Raw genomic sequence first — 16,717 nt, forward strand, 5'->3', positions numbered from 1 at the left:
TATCTTTTTGTTCGTGGCTGAAAATAATGAGGGAAGCCTGGCTGCAAACTAGCAGCGTGTTTGCCTGAAGCCACTCAGGCTCAGCTCCCCTTAGGTTGTCTGCTCATGCGCTCCAGAGCTGCACGAGAGAGAAGTTCATGCTACTGCTGTGATCAGCAGCATCAAAACTCCCTCCTGGAGCTGTCCGCGAGAGAGACACATCCACTGTGTGGTGCAATAGAAATTAAAACACATTTTCTACAGTTCAGTGCCATTGAACGAGAAGGATTTCAAAAGGCTTGACGTGGTACGTGGAGAAGCAAACCCACACTGCCTTGCGGTAGGTAAAGGGAACAAGCACCAGAGGATATGTTGAAAGCTTGTGAAGGCCTCGGAACTGTGACAAAGAGCATCTCTGAATAAAAGATTCTTTTTTCCTGAACAAATTAGTCAAATTTCATTTTTTTCTGGGCTCCCAGACAAAAACAATGGTGCAACTGGAGATGAAACCCAAAACTACAGCTCAGTAATTTAAGAGTAAGCACCAAAATATTATCGTTATAGTAAAACAAAATCACATATGCCCAAAAAATTCAGCATTGTTCCAACTCCTGTTTAATATCTTTATTAATGATCTCGACGAGGGTATTGAGAGCGCCCTCAGTAAGTTTGCAGAGGACACCAAGTTAGGTTGGTCTGCTTGAAGGACCTGGCTAGGCTGGATTGATGGGCTGAGGCCAACAGTATGAGCTTCAACAAGGCCAAGTGCCGAGTCCAGCACTTGGGCTGCAACAACACCATGCAACGCTCCAGGCTTGGGGAGGAGTGGATGGAAAGCTGCCTGGCAGAAAAGGACCTGGGGGTGTTGACTGACAGCCGGCTGAACATGAGCCAGCAGTGTGCCCAGGTGGCCAAGGCCAATGCTATCCTGACTCGTATCAGGAATAGTGTAGCCAGCAGGGCTAGAGAAGTGATTGTCCCACTGTACTCAGCACTGGTGAGGCTGCACCTTGAGTACTGTGTTCAATTTTGGGCATGCAAGTATAAGAAGGACATTGAGGGGCTGGAGAGGGTCCAGAGAAGGGCAACAAAGCTGGTGAAGGGTCTTGAGAATAAGTCTTATGAGGGACTTGGGGTTGTTTAGTCTGAAGAAAAGGAGGCTGAGGGGAGACCTTATTGCTCTCTACAACTACCTGAAAGGAGGCTGTAGAGAGGTGGGTGTGGGTCTCTTCTCACAAGTTACAACTGATAAGACAAGAGAAAATGGCATCAAGTTGGGCCAGGGGAGGTTTAGGTTAGACATTAGGAAAAACTGCACTGAAAGGGTTATCAAAGACTGGAACAGGCCACCCAGGGAAGTGGTTGAAACGCCATCCTTGGATGTATTTAAAAGCCATCTAGAGAAGGTGCTCAGGGACATGGTTTAGAAGTGGGCCTGGCAGAGCTAGATAACAGTTGGACTTGATCTTAAAGGTCTTTTCCAGCCATAATGATCCTATGATCCTATGAACTCATCTTACATCTTTGCATTTCTTTTAAGTGACAAATGTGCATACTTCACCCTCTCAAATCTGTACTTAGCATGAAATTTAAAAGTTGTGGCACTGAAGAAATAAGCCATACATTGATCTCTGTGCCTTATTCCCCCTTTGTAAAGTAGAGGTGGCATTTAGCTCTTCTGTTCCTTGCCATGGTTATCTAGCTGCAAGCTCTGCAGATAATAAGTCTCTGATGGATGCCTGCTGTGGTGAGGACCTCCTGGTACTCAGTGCCTCCAATTTGTAGTTCTTTTACAAATCATCACAATTTGAATAGGAGAAACCCAAACAAATAACATATAAAGATGTAATGTATGAATAGAAAAAACATGCATAAACCAAAAAGCCACGAGATGCATAGAAAAGAGAAATTAAGGGGAAGATCTGGTTCATTTTGGCCCTGCTATGTACACAACCGTGACCTGGGTGCAGCTCACATTGAGGGGGCTTCAGGACACCATAGGAATTCAACCACAAAAAAAGGCTTTTGCTGCCAGTTTCCTCATCTTCTGCCCATTTCTTGTTCCACTGTGGTGCTAGAAGCACTCCCAACACCAGTGCAGTGCCCTGGCTCTGGGACACACAGCGTGGGGAGCTAGGAGGAGCCACGTCACTGCGTGAGAAAGGCAAATGGAGGTCAGGCTATGACAAGCAAGAAGAAAACAATGGCTCATGGGGAGCTAAAACCGCTCCTCGCGTGCAGCCCATGTGGCTCCTGTTTCCTTCTCCAACATGTGGTTTTACCAGATGTGTACCACATGGAGTGCAGAGTCTGGGCCCCATGGCAGAAAGGCAGCTGTGCACAGCACAAGCCTCCTCGGCCCCACCAGAACTGCAGCTGGTCTGGAATGCAAATCTTCTCCCAGTAGATCTGATCAGCAGACCCCCAGCACCTCTTAAGACAAGGTAGTGCCCTGCACAGATTTGTGGCTGACACTTAGCAGACTCAGAAGAGGCTATGAAAGGCCATATGGACTGACCACCAAAAAGACATCAACAGATCTTTCTTGAATACACCCCAATGCCTGCAGCTTGCAGCTCTCCTGTAGGCTTGGTTTGCTTCCTAGGGAAAATAATTTGGGTTTTCTACCCCCATCCATAAAGCAGGTGCAATAAAACACTCTGCCTTGAGTATGCACTTTCAGATCTTCCATTAGAGTGCATTTTGAGGGCACCCAGTGCCTGCAGTAGCGAGAACAATTCCCCATTGTTGTGTGCTCCGGGAGCACATTTTTCATGTATTCACATAATAATCTCAGGATTTTGGGTTTGTGGTATTCCTCCTCCATTCCAAAATATGCTCACTGTGGGTTTCTCACATGCAGAGATCACTTTCTCTGGGGTTTGGCTTTAACAGGTTCTCACAGAGCACATGCATTTTTCTTTTCTTTGAGACTCATCTCGTTCTTCCAGAAATCTGCTCTTCTCTATGTTCTTCCATTCCTATGGGTAATGTCTCTTTCCAGGCTTGAACAGTCCCAGCTCTCTCAGCCTCTCCTTGTAATACAGATTCTCCAAACCCATGATCATCGTTGACGCCCTTCACTGGACTCACTCTAGGAAGTCCATGTCTTCCCTTTACTGGGTAGCCCAACATTCCAGATGCACCAGGATGACCTCCCTCAACCTGCTGGCAGCTCTCTGCCTAATGCACATTACTGGGTGGCCCCCAGCCTGTACTTTTGCATGAGTTTATTCTTCCCCAGCTGCAGGACATTGCACTTCCCTTTGTTGAACTTCATATGGTTCCTGCTGGCCTATTTCTCCAGCCTGTCAAGGTCCCTCTGGATGGGACCACACTGATGGTCTATCAGTCACTCCTCCCAGCTTTGTGTGATCTGCAAATTTGCTGAGGGTGCTCTCTGTTCCATCATTCAGGTCATTAATGAAGAGGCTAAGAAGCACTAGTCCCAAAAGAACAGTGTATTTCAGTAAATTCAGAGACAATTTCAAATTCAATTCAGTGCTCTGTAGAGCCACTTTTTCTAAGTTCAGAAGATTTTCTGGGTGTTTTAAGGGAGTTTTAGAGCTACCTAGTGCTGTTGACAGCATACAAGAGAAGTTTTACAGTAGCTTTGAGTGGTTTAGAGCTGCTTAAAACAGTTTGTAGGAGTTACAGATTGGTTTTAGAGCTGCTTAGAGCTCTTTAGAGGAATTTTAGAGCTGTGTAGAAGAGTTCACAGTTGTACAGTTAGAGATTTAGACACATTTTAGATGTATTTAAGAGAAACATTAGTGCTGCTTATAGCAACACAGAGGAGGCTTTATATCAGTTTAGAGGTGCTCTGAGGTTTTAAGAAGAGGTTTAGAAGAGGTAAAGGAGTTTACAGTTGTTTAGAGTGCATTACAGGAGTTTTGGCACACTTTACAGGACTTTAGAGCTGCTTAGAACAGTTTACAGGGGTTTTAGAGGAGTTAGATCAATTTAGAGCAGTGTGGACCTGCTCAATGCTGTTCAGAGCAGTTTTAGAGGACTTCAGAGAAGTTTTGACACTGTTTCTCTACAAACAGGAGTTACAGAACTGAAAAAAAGGAGTTCTAGAGCAGTTGCAAGAAGACTGAGAGGGGTTTGAGATCTATTTTGAAGCATTTTACTGCTGCTTAAAGCAATGTGGAGGAATTTTAGTTATTAGTGTTGTTTATAGGATTTTCAGAGAGGTAGAGTGGAGGTTTTAGAGGAATTTATAGCTTCTTGCCGTTGTTTATAGCTGATTAGAAGAGTTTTAGAGCTGTTTAGATGTGTTATAGAGCAGCATAGTGCATTTTAGAGATATTCTGGAGCTGTTTAAAGAAGTCCAGACTGGTTTAGCAGCACCCTAGAGTGTTTTAGAATCAGTTAAATGATTTAAAAAGGTGTAATTTAGGGGGTGTAATAATAGCTCTTTAAGACTCATCAGAGGTGTTTTGTAGCTGTCTGGTGGTACTTTAGAGAAGTTTAGAGCACCTCAGAGCATATTCAAGGAGTTTTAGAGATCCTTAGAGGAGTTTAAGAGGCCCAAAGGAAATTCAGGGATCTTCAGATCAATATAGAGGAGTTCTAGATAACATCAGATGAATCTGAAAGCTGCTTAGCAGAGGTTTAGAAGTTACTGCAGTTTAGAGGACCCTAGCACTCTTTAAAGGGATATTATGGCTCCTCAGAACTGCTTAGTGTGCTTTTGAGTAGTTTTGGAGGAATTTGGAGTTATTTTTCAGATCTTTAGAGCTGTTTACAGGAAGTTTAAAGACATTTCAAAGGTGGTAATAAATCATTAGAGATGATTACAGCCATTTAGTGGTAGTTTAGAGCTGATTAGAAGAGTTTTAGAGTGGTTTAGAGACCACTTAGAGTTGTCTAAATTACATCTGGAGGCAATTGCCTCATTGCAGCAATACAGAGGTCCTTACAGCTCTTTAGAGATGATTAAAGGACTTTTAGAGCAATTTAGAAGAGGTATATAGTGGTTTAGAGCTTCCTAGAGGGATTTAAAATCTTACAGTAGTTTAGAGACATTTAGAGAAATTTTAGAGTTGCCCCAGCCCATCACCTCCCCAGTTCAGTGCTGGTTTGGGTTGGGACTGTCCTCCCACATCCTTCAAAGCCATGATCCCTGTTCCTGACTCCCCTCACCGCCCCTGTCCCTCTCCCCCAGTCCTTGGATGAGGGTTTTGTGTTTCAGGGCAGTCTTTGCTTACCTTTGGAAGGAACGCAATTAAGAAAATGATAGTAAAGATTCTAAGAATCTCTGATATTTACACCGATAAAGCCCTGTGTAATTACCAGAAGGAAAAAAACCTGTGCTTTAGCCAAAACCAATACACAAGTTATTCCAGAGGTTTGAAGGACAGCACAGGTTCAGTTCAGCAGCACTACATAATACGGTGGATAATTACTAACTGTCTTCATTCCTCCTACAGTTGTCAGAAAATGAATACCCACACGTCCCCTTATGCTAATCTTCCAAGTGCTAGCATACCACATGCAATCAGCAGTGCCAGTGATACATGAGTTCACAGTCTTAAGGATAAGAGAAAGAAATTAGTTTACTGCTGCCTTTTAAAATACCTCCTCTCCTTTATACTAATTTCAAGTGCACGTTTAATGTCAACTATATACTTCCAATGCAAAAAAACCCACACCCCAAACATTTAGGAAGGCTTGGGAATTTATATTCAGGAGAATCTGAATAGATGAACTCACATTGGGGTTCCAAAATCTGCATTGTAAATTTTGGGCAAGGCAGAAGAAGAATTTAGGCTGTCTGCAGCTGCAGCATGCTGTGCAGTGACCGGAAAAGCGTCTCCCTGCTTACAACTGAAATAAGCAGTAAAGTGTCAGTGGTGCCAAAGCTTGGAGGATAATAAGGACACCAGTGAAAACAACAACAAAAATTAGTTGCTATTTTTTCCAAAAACAAATATAGGAATAAAAATACAGTTGTATAGATTTAAGCAATTTTTTCTATATGGAAAAAAATGAACATTAATGTCCAAAGCTTATCTAAATAACTCCATAAGGTAATTTCAAATAAGGAAGTTATAATCTAAACACTTTTTTATTGCCATGTGCCAACATAGTGGATTCACATATTAAGAACTCCATTATTCAAATAACCGATCTGCTGAGGCAGGTTAACTACTAAAGCCAAAGGCCCCCCAGGCTTCCTCCGGACTTTTTTTATTGTTGCTTCCAACATTTTCTACACTGACTACAATTTACCACCCCTGTCCTTTACTTTTCTTTTCCCCAAACCACACTTCTCTCTACCTATACACAGTTTTGACATCTGGATTTTCCCATTTCTCAAGCTACCATGAGTGCAGTTCTGGTTAGGCATAATTAAACTATAGTCTTGCTTCTGTTTCTCTCTGCAACAAATAAATGTATCCAGATACAATTTTTTTTTCAAACTCGGACCCAAGTCTATTTTCAGAACAAACATGAAGCCTAAATGATGAAATTAAAAAAGGCAACACCTGTGAAAGTGATGAAATTCTCTTAAATACCGTCTTGGCTGGCTGGTATTCAGAAGTACATCATCTGAGAAGCTGATGTGATATGTAGAGCATCTACCTCATTTTCTCTGCTCTAAATCTAAAGGTGCAAAAATCAAAAGAAATACTGACCTCTCAGATTTGAAAGCTGAGTTTTAAACTGTTAAGTTGCTATCAATTCTGCTTGGAAGCTTGCCAGTTTAAGTCTTCTAGAATTAAGCATAACCTGGAGGATTTTCCTAACTTTTGATTTTCTTATCTGTCCTAACACAGACATTCAGACTGGTGTGTCTGCTGCATAAAAGATGTTTAACATACCAAGATGTTAATTTTTTTGAGGTCTTAAGATGCTTAAATGTTTAATCTTCCCATTAACAGTTCACTAATAGATAGCAGAGTATATTCAAATGTAAGGCTTTAGAAATAGAAAGAACCGTCACAGTACATTGGATCCATTAGTGAGTTAAAGTGACCACTGGCAACCAAGAGAGTTTGAGGGACTTTTGAATCAAAGTAGAACTCACCTCTGAACACAAACAACAGTGCCATCTGCTGCAGAAGGCAGCATTGGCTGATCTTGAGAAAGGAGAGAAAGAGAAGACCCGGTTCTTAAAGAAACCATCTCTGGAGGCCTTACTTGCACAATCTAAATAACCAAAATGCCCACCGAAAACCCACACTTATTACCAAAATCCCCACTGTTAGAAGATGGGAGAAGTTCTGATGTGATCCTTACTCATGCAGCTAAGATATCAGTAAGAAGCTTAGGAGACAAACCCTCAGCTAGGGTAAAACTGATCAATTTGTGCTTAGGTGGTTAGTTGGATTGACAGGCCCGAAAGAACACTTTCCTACAGCCATGCATCACTAATGCCTGTGTGCTGACAAATACATTCACAATTAGATGGCAAGGGCTTTGTAATGGATTCCTCATTCTGCTTCACATTACCCAGTATGTACCACAGGGGTCCTCAACTTGGACTGCTGGAAAGCTATCACAATAGAGACAGACATAGCAAGAAGCTCACCGTTTTTGCAGCTACCTCTTCATGTCTTTTTGGAGAAAGTGGAAAATATTATTTTAGGAGACCATTTTCTTAACACTTTTTCTAAGATACTAGTCCTTATGCTCTGGGACTGTTTCCATCATCTCTGGACATGTTCTCAGGTCATTGAAACTCCATTGGGAAACCATGGCCTCTCTAGGGGAATTTCCACACACCTGGGTCCTTTTCAGACTCAAAATAAGCCTTCAGCAGAGTCAAGAGTAAATGCCTGTTCTTGTAAAGGTTGGATTTTTTGAGCCCTCTCTCTGAGTAATGTTCTCAGATGATTGATGCCTGGCTCCTTCCTCTTCAGAGTTGTGCTTGCAAAGACGGTGTATTCTCTCTCACCTTAGGCTATAGCTTAAGTCATTGTTAAATACCATTTAACATTGTGTCAAGGCTTTTTCCTAGCAAACATTGTTACCTACGTGACCTTAATCCTGTTTCCCTGAATGTGATGTTCTTATCTTGAAGATAAAAATTCACCGTGTTTCGTGTTCTTGTTTCTGAGAAGAATCTGCCAATAGCAGAATGCAGATGAATTTGTAGGGGAAAATTAATTCATTTCCTCTCCTTCCAGCATTCAGAGAGGACTGAGAGTTTTCTGTGGATTTAGATTATTAATGCTGGCTAGAGAAGTTTGTTGAGACAATTGCTTGTGGGGTTCAGCTGATAGCTAGACTCCTAAACTGAGAAGCCAAGTGAATAATGCAGTATATAAAGCTGAGAGAGCTTCCAGTCTCTCTCTGGGCTCCATGGACAGAAGACAGGAAGGTTTTTCATAGCAGCTGGAAGGAAGGATTAATTTAGGATTAATTCTCCAAACCTAGAATGATTCCAAAATGTGACCTTCAGCAGAGAAATCCTGGAAAATGCCAAGTCAAGAGTGCCCTGGAGTGGTGTAGGATGTAGGAAGGTTTTGATTTGGTCAAGAGCTGTCAGTTCCATGCAATCTCTGATGAAGTGAGCAAGGAGTCACTCATTTAGCAAGATATAAGGGAATGCTGTCATTGAGTCAGCTGTTCAAGGTAGCAGGGAGGTGCAATAGTTTCATGTGTCATTTGTAACAAATTAGCTGGAATCAGGCAAAAAGCAGATGGACAAAATCCACATATACATTTCCAGAGAGCAAATTATTTTTGGCTGAAGGTCAATCCAACGGTAACAAATTAGTGTGCTGACATAAAACACGTAGGTTAGAGCACAAGGTCTAAATACCATCATTAGAGTTATGGCAGGGATTTAATTTCCATAATTTGCAAAGGATAATATGGAATCTCCTTGGAACAGTACTATAGTGCATTCAAATGCTTCTTTAGAAGATGGTACACTTATGCTTCTTCATTTTTCTTGCTGGAAGAGAGTTAAGATACAAAATGGAATTTGCTAGAAGGCTTTCTCTTTCTTTAGGGCAAGAAGATAAGAGGCTTCTTTTGGGAGATGAATTTGCAGAAAACCACAGTTCATCTAACAACATAAAAAGATGCTTTTGCTGCCCTGGACTATTATTTACAGTAACTATAAACATCACATGCTCAACTTCTGTGTTGTGAAGCAAGTGCTTCTGCATCATCTAATAACTGCGCGTTTGCAAAAGCAAACGCCATTTTTACATGACGAGTATCAGTTCTTTTAAATCAAAATCATTATCAAACACAAGGCTAACTGATACTCTGACAGGCTTAGGCAGAAATGCAGAACTACCTGGAGCGTTTGGGTTGAGGCCACTTGTTAGAACATATGAGTGGCCATACTTGGAGACAGGTGCATCCCTCTCTGTCCCTCACACACAATTTTTGCTACAGACTTGTCAGTTACAAGAACATCACTTGAAGTTATCATTAACCATACTGTAACAAAACATTTTTTCCTGGGCTTCTACAACCCTGACATAATTAGGTCAGCAGAAAAGATTCGTCTTTTTTATACAAGTGATCTGCACTTGCCTCTAGGGATAAAGGCAACTTACAACACACTTGCATGAATTTGACAGCAGCTATTGTAATGTTGCCACAGAGCAGACGTAAGCATTGTTGCTTTACAGCACGTTACTCAAGGTCTTGTCTGGGCTCGTTAGAGACAAATGTAGCTAGAGTCTACAGAGAGGAAAATGGGAATCACAGGTGATCATATCACAGGCTTGTCCTTATATTTCTCCAATAGAAGATGCTTGCCTGAAAAACCATTACTTAAGTACAAGTTCATTACGGTGTTCTGCCCAGAAGTACCTGCTGAAAATAGTAAAATTAAGCTACAAACTGCATGCTTTTATGTGCTTGTGCTCTCATCTCTACTCCTTAAGGCAAGAGTACAGAAAAGCATTGCTTTGTCAGCTATTCTAGAAAATACCAGCCAAGTCCCAGACAATATACATATGACATTAAACAGTGTCATAGGCTACCTTTGAGACTTGATTACTGCCTGTTTATTTAGTACGTTTAGGGCTCCTCTGTGGGCAGCAACTCTTTGCATTAGAGGTAGAGTGTACAAGCAGAGGTTGGTATTTATATAAGCAGTACAAGCCTTTACTACTGCCATTTTTGCTTTTCCCCATGCAGTACTGCAGTAGCCAGGCAAAGTAGCACTATACTATACGCTGTTGAACTTCTGCAAACTACTGGAACATCAAGGTGCTAAAGGGCAAGGGGTACAGAGTTAGCATACTCAGACTTTCCCCTATTTGGAGGTACCAGGGAGACTGTGTGTCGGCTTCCATCATAATCCCTTCCCCATCCCCCAGTTATATATGGTTTGGGTATGTATATAGGTATGTACAGAATACATGTCCTCATGCCTGCTCTACTGTCTCTGCCAACTGTTGACACATTCTCTCAATTTATATGTGAAAAACAAGAGTGTTGGAAAACAACCTCTTGGGAAAACACTGATGATTGTTCTCCAAGCTCGGGCTGCTTCACCAGGAACAGTTAGCTCTTTGTCTGGGACAGAAACATCAGCTGGACATATACAAACTGACTGGGGATTTGTTCTGGGTCTCTCTGCTTCAGAAACAAAATGAGAATTCACGGGGGACTTGTACTTACCTACAGATTAATCGCCCCTCTTTCAAAGCAATACTTTTCTGTGCTAGTGATTGGGGTAATTTGTTGAGATTTGCCAAACTGTCGTGGCTGAGTGTCTTTTTACATGGCCTTCTCTACTCTGGAGAAAATAATTACTAGTACACACTTGACAGGAATGTTAGGGTGGGTGACAGAGTAACGTAACAGCTAACCTTACACAAGCACGTGCCTTTGCTTGCCTGTAGCTCCTGAGCAAAGACCATGAAGTAGCACCTTCTGCCTCTCCAAACCGCCCCACTGATTTTCCTATTTGACCTAAGCAGAACACAGGTAAAATTGAGAGAAAGTTTACTCCATAAAATAAAAGTACAAAGCACGCAGAGATCCGGTTCTTAATTTCAGGCCTCAGCATGTTCTAACAGGCTCCATTAGTAAACCACTCTTTACACCACCTCACTTGTGTGGCTTTAGAGAGCTTTGCGGCATTAGAGATAGGTTTGCTATTGCTATTTGGCATGGTTTGGGGTTGGTTTTTTTTTATTTCCCCCCTTTGGAATATAAGTGTATCACACAGCATCCTGATGAATTTCTCCACAAGCAAAGTGTGCTTTCTGTTAAAAGTCATTCTCAGCTATTAATTTCAAACACCCCAGAGAGCTTTGCTGAATTTGGCTGCAAGGAATTTGCACAAACCATGACAAACCCAGGAGGTGTTCTCAGAACTCAAACCGTGAAGTTTAATCTGCCCTATTGTGCTGGTACCTAAATACGTCTGGAGCTGCAGCTGGTTAAATGAAGAGTCCAGCTTCACTTTGTGTATTATAAGCAGGATAGAATTTCACAATAGCTTTGTATAACCCCTTTGTGCAGATATCCAAAGGCTAGGGGGGCTGATTAGTCTCAAATACCGCGCAAAACAGACAGCCATTATAGAACACTGTCTTTCATAACATGCCAGGAGAAATCTCGTGAGGATGGCCTTAGCTTCGTTTGCAGCCAGATTTCTACCTATTGTTTTACCACGGGGGTAAAAACGAAAAGCTGTCATTCTGTACCATCACTCTCATGTAAGCTGAGTCAGAAAGAAGAACGTTATTTATGTGAAATTCTTTCTCCCAAGAGCACAAAACCTGCCGCTGACCCTGACAAAAGTAGGCACAAAGCCATGGAAACCAGGGGAAGTTACACAAGGGTGCAAAACTGTTTATGCAGCCAGATCACACACTGGACCCAATGTTGCCTCGTGGGTAGTAGGTGGGGCTTTCGGCATTTGCGTGGGAGCTCTCCAATGAAACCCAGAGGAGGACAAGGCTACAACCTTCTGGTTTTCATAACAGCATCACCCTCCAGTAGGGCTGAGGCATGGGCGGAGCTTGATGAAACTAAAATAAACACTGACAGGCAGCATTTTGTGAGTATGTGCAGCCTCAGAAGATAGATTGCAATAGCTAGAAAGGCAAGTACAGCTTAAAACGTAAGTATGTCTACTTTCTCCGCTTTCTTAATGTAATTAGCAGCTTGTGGAACAGCATGTTCTGGCTACGCTTACTTGCTGCATCAGTGTAACCTGTGAAGATGTCTGCTATGCTTTCTGCCTCCGACCCATGTGTTAGTAGCCGCAGAAAAAGCCTAGACACCCCACAGTAATATCTATATAAACAGATGGAAAACTTAAAGCTAAGCTTTCCTCTAGATCTGAAAATTAGTTCAACTGTAAATGAGGATTCATCTCAGTTTGTCCTCCCCCCACCCACCCCCAGCATTGTTTTATGTAATTAAAAAATATTTTGTACATGCAGTCATCAACACTACTGGCCACAAAGTTAGAAAAGACAGAGCTGTGAGAGATGTAACCAGCAGTTAAGAAAAGGTGTGTTGGTGAGGGGCTGAAATTGGCAAGTACTGTGACAAGCCAGCTCATACAGCAGCTACTGCAACAGCATGTGTTGAAACAGAGGAACATTTATGTCTCTGCCTTTTAACACAGCCAGGGAGCACATGAAGAGAAATGTGTTTTCTATAAAGTTGTAGCACTGAGAAAGTGAAGTGACAGGAAAGCAGCATCACCTTTGCCTTTGAAATGGCAGTGGATAAAATAAATTACTGTAGGAAGTTTAAGTATAATTGTTCACATTTGCTTCTAATAAAATGATTGGATTCCTGTTTTATTGTTATGTTTGTTGATTTGTAAATACTATTGACAAAAAGTGTATTAGAGTACAACTGTCCAGTTTGGGACTGTGCTGCAGTCATTCTGGTAGACTACTGAAGATGATGTATCTTCAGACTAGGACAGAAAGGGGGACGGCGCCTGCTTTTAACCACTGGCATCAAGTCTCCTGCTGTGTGATTCTCTTGCTCTATGGTGACAACTGAAGAAGCTGCTATAATAAAGCTCAACACGTGAGTGCTCTGTGCGCTGCTTATTTTAAGGATTGTAAGTGAAATCAGTGCCAGCAGGTTTTTTGGGGTGTTGTTTTTTTTGATAAAAGCTTTTCAACCTCACAGATCCCAAAGAGAAAACTCCTTGTAGCCACCTCTAAACCAGGGTACAGAAGGGGATTAATAGTATTCCAATAGTATTGCACATATCATAAGAAAATGAAAACAGAAAAGAAAGTAGTCAGGTAGCAAGAAGGCAGTTCTCGATTTTACAAAAGCAGCTATAGTACAAAAATAGCCATTCACAAACGCCATGTTAAAGATGGCATACCTTAAAATACCTTACCACTGGGGGTGGGACATGCTGTGAATTGCATCAGTGCCCCTTTAATACTAAAACTGCATGAAAAAAGTAGAGCCACGAATGGCAGAGAAGTGACTTCTTGTGTGGGCTGCTATAAACAGTTGAGGAGGCAGAGAAATGAAAAATAACCTCCGAGTTTGTTCTGTTACCAAAGAAACATCCAGTTAAGTTATACTCTGAAAAGAAAACGCACTATGATCTAAGAATCAAGATAATCGATAAAGTACATGCTGTCTTTACAACATGAAGTGCAGAGGACATTGTAATGCAATAGAAAGCACAGACTTTCTCAGGACATAGGTTATGCACTACGATCTGCCCTGGTATTGACAAAAATCATAAATCAAGGCTCCTAAAATCTCAAGAATTTTAACCATAGGTGATTATTTCAATAGTGATTCCTATTATTTTCACTTGCTTAATTTTGGGACAGTGAGAGGAAGTTGAATGTTTTCAGCTTTTTCCTTCTGTGTGTAGCTAAGTAGCTACATACTGATAAAAAGAGGATCTCATGTATTCACAGGACTCCAGGGCTAAAGGCCTTAAAAAAAGACATAAGCTATTATGAGAGGCCAAATAAATTTATGGGTACAGTCAATACCAGAGTAACCATCAACACCAATACCTTTTCATCCAGGAGCAAAGTGGTTGAACTTCTGAAATCACTTTTACTTACAGATTTCCACATAACTACCACTTGCAGAATCTCAACCTTCTGCTTTGCAGCCAGGAAATGCCTTCACAGAGACACAAAGGCAGCACATCCTGACAGATGAACGCTCCTGCATCAGCCTAGAGGTAGTTTCTTGGTCCTGGTTCTCTGTTGGTTCCTTCAGGGCTAAAAGGATTTCAGCCCTTGTTGAATCATTGGGGACAAGCAGTGGAAGCCAGGCCTTTCACAATTTCAAGGACAACTGCCTTATAGAAAGTACCTGGTTTTTGTCTGAGCTTTTGCAGTCACTTGTCAGTGTAGCAAGTGTTATGAAAGGTTGGAGACTAGAAGCTGAGGAAAAGCTCTTTGACATTCAGCAGAAAAGCCCTAGTGCTTTCTTCTGCCCCATTTTTACTGCATTGATTGAAGAAAGGCCAATGAACTGTGTCTGCCTTTCAGCTTTGGCAAGATGATCAAATCCTTCAAGCAAACATTTCTGTCCCTGGATCTGCAGTCCCCCCGGTGGAGCTCAGTGGAGACAATGGTAAATACTAAAGGCCAGGGGAACAACAGAGCTCTCTGCAAGGGTGCTGTAGACCTAAGGTGAATTTGGGATTCTCAGTCTGCTGAATATGGAAGAGCTGGAAAGTGTTACTATGGACACTGTTCACACTTAATTCCAAAGGGAAGAAGGAGAACACTTTGCTTATAAGCTCTGACGAGCTCAGCCTAAGGCACAACAACATGGTTTTGGCAAGGGAGGCATCAAACAGTTTCACATTGTGGGCATACCTAGCCTGCAGCTAAGAGGCTGCTCAATGTTGTCTGATATATATATATATATATATAAAATACTTTCACAGTGGTTTGGAAGGAGTAGCTATTAGTTTATGCCATCTTTTAGTATTCATCTCACAGTTACTGTGACTTTTGCTACCTTTCAGGCAAAGGATTACGAACTGCGTCAGTATGAGACAGCAAAGTGGGTCAGCACAGTCATTCGGGGAGAAACCCAGAAGGAGGCGATGCGCCAGGGCTTCTGGAAACTCTTCCACTACATCCAAGGGAAGAATGAGAAAGGTACAATGTTCTGGTTTTGAACTACAAGAACCACAAACAGGAGACAAAGCTAAAGAGTATAAAACAGACTTATCTGCTTTTACAATAAGTCTGCATCACCCTGCGCTGTCTTTTCTTGCAGCTTAGACTTATTTTTCCTCTTTAGAAATGAAGATTGATATGACTGTGCCAGTGACATGCCTGATAAAATCTGGCTGCACAGACTTCAAGATATCTTTCTTTGTGCCATTTGAACATCAGGACTCCCCACCACAGCCCACCGACTCAGATGTGTTTATTGAAGAGCGGAAGGCAGCAGGCATCTTTGTGCGGTAAGCAGCATCACCACAGCTCACAAGTGAAGGTAGCTACTGAAAGGGGTTCATCCACCAAAAATCTGGGCTATTTTTAACTGATAAGCTGATTTTTATATACCCTACTGTTCAGACCCTTGATCGGCAAAACCTGAGCATTTGGAAATCTTTCTTATATGTAAGTGTCTTACCAAGAACCAAGAGAAATGACCAAGTTTTGAAACTTCCATTTTTCAGCAGACTCTCTAATATTGCACCAAGTGGGTTTTATAGAAAAGCAGTCTACAGAATCCTCTTCTCTTGGGCACATTCTGTGCTCCATCTAAATCACTCTTCCAGCTCCCTTTATTTCCCACAAAACCTGCATGGCAGTTCTTTATCACAGCAAAAGCACCCAAAGCTGCATTTGCCCTCTCTGCATTTATTAAAGCCACAGGCAACAACGTCAGCTAATGCTCTCAGAATTGCAAGCAACTTAGTTTATTTTCACTTCTACCAGGTCCTTTGGTGGATTTGCCTCGCCAGAGAAATATGCAGAGGAAGCTGAAGTCTTGGCCAGAATCTTAAGAAACAGAGGCCAACCATTCCATGAAGACTTCTTCTATACTGCAGGCTACGACAGTCCCTTCAAGCTCTTTAACAGGCACAATGAAGTATGGTATTTTAAGAAGTAATGCTAGTGGTGGGGGGGAATATTAAGAGGCTACTAATCAGCTCTGGATGAAAACAGACCTTATTAATGGCTTGTGCTTTACTGCAGAAGAGACTTAATTTGCACATGGACACAGGATCATGTCTAATTCGTTTTCTCTACGATGAAATACTATTCTGGCTAAAAATATTTCAGCTCCTTCTACAAGATGAGATATGACACAAACCTATTCCTCTTATTGAAAGGTTCTAGGGAACACTAATAATCTGAAAATATTTCTGCAGAACAGTTTAGATGTCTAGTTTTACTTCTCATTAGAAGTGGCACAGCAATAGCTCAAGTGTTATGGAGAACAACTTCTTCATAGAGCTGACTTCTCCCATATTGATGTCACTCCTGAGACAACAGAAAAATGGGGGAAATTAAATTTTTCAGAAAAGAAACCTACCATTAATGAGTTCTGAAAGCAGCAATACTTTAGCAGGCCCTAGTGCCTCCCTCATTAGCAGTAACATTTTTCTTTAAATAGTAGTATTAAAACTATTTTCATGGAGGTTGGATGCCATCTTGCTCCAAACTAATGCCAGTGACTGCCTTAGACTAAGAATCCAGGGAAAAGGGCTAACAGTGCCCAAACTGTATGCTTATTCTGTGCATTATCATCTGTGCCTGAATAAGCAAGCAATACCGGACTTACTGGTGGCCTGCAATTTTCAGAGCAAATGCACAAATAG

The 16,717-nt window shown here is 41.7% G+C and overlaps 1 protein-coding gene across 2 annotated transcripts; it reads left to right on the forward strand.

Moving 5' to 3' along the window:
• The first annotated feature begins 11,990 nt into the window (after positions 1-11,990).
• Positions 11,991-16,681, forward strand: HEBP2 (heme binding protein 2). 2 transcript variants are annotated; one of them, XM_082484469.1, is made up of 5 exons: positions 11,991-12,034; positions 14,418-14,502; positions 14,903-15,038; positions 15,184-15,349; positions 15,831-16,681. In XM_082484469.1, exons 2-5 carry the CDS (start codon positions 14,428-14,430, stop codon positions 16,003-16,005), a joined length of 552 nt encoding a protein of 183 aa, XP_082340595.1. In that variant the 5' UTR covers positions 11,991-12,034; positions 14,418-14,427; the 3' UTR covers positions 16,006-16,681. The 2 variants fall into 2 exon arrangements, with proteins under 2 accessions (XP_082340595.1, XP_082340594.1); XM_082484468.1 differs by lacking the exon at positions 11,991-12,034 and adding an exon at positions 12,944-12,963.
• Positions 16,682-16,717: the final 36 nt, after the last annotated feature.

This window comes from Vanellus vanellus, assembly GCF_965231255.1.
Source record: "Vanellus vanellus genome assembly, chromosome: 5".
In the NCBI taxonomy this organism is placed as follows: domain Eukaryota; kingdom Metazoa; phylum Chordata; class Aves; order Charadriiformes; family Charadriidae; genus Vanellus; species Vanellus vanellus.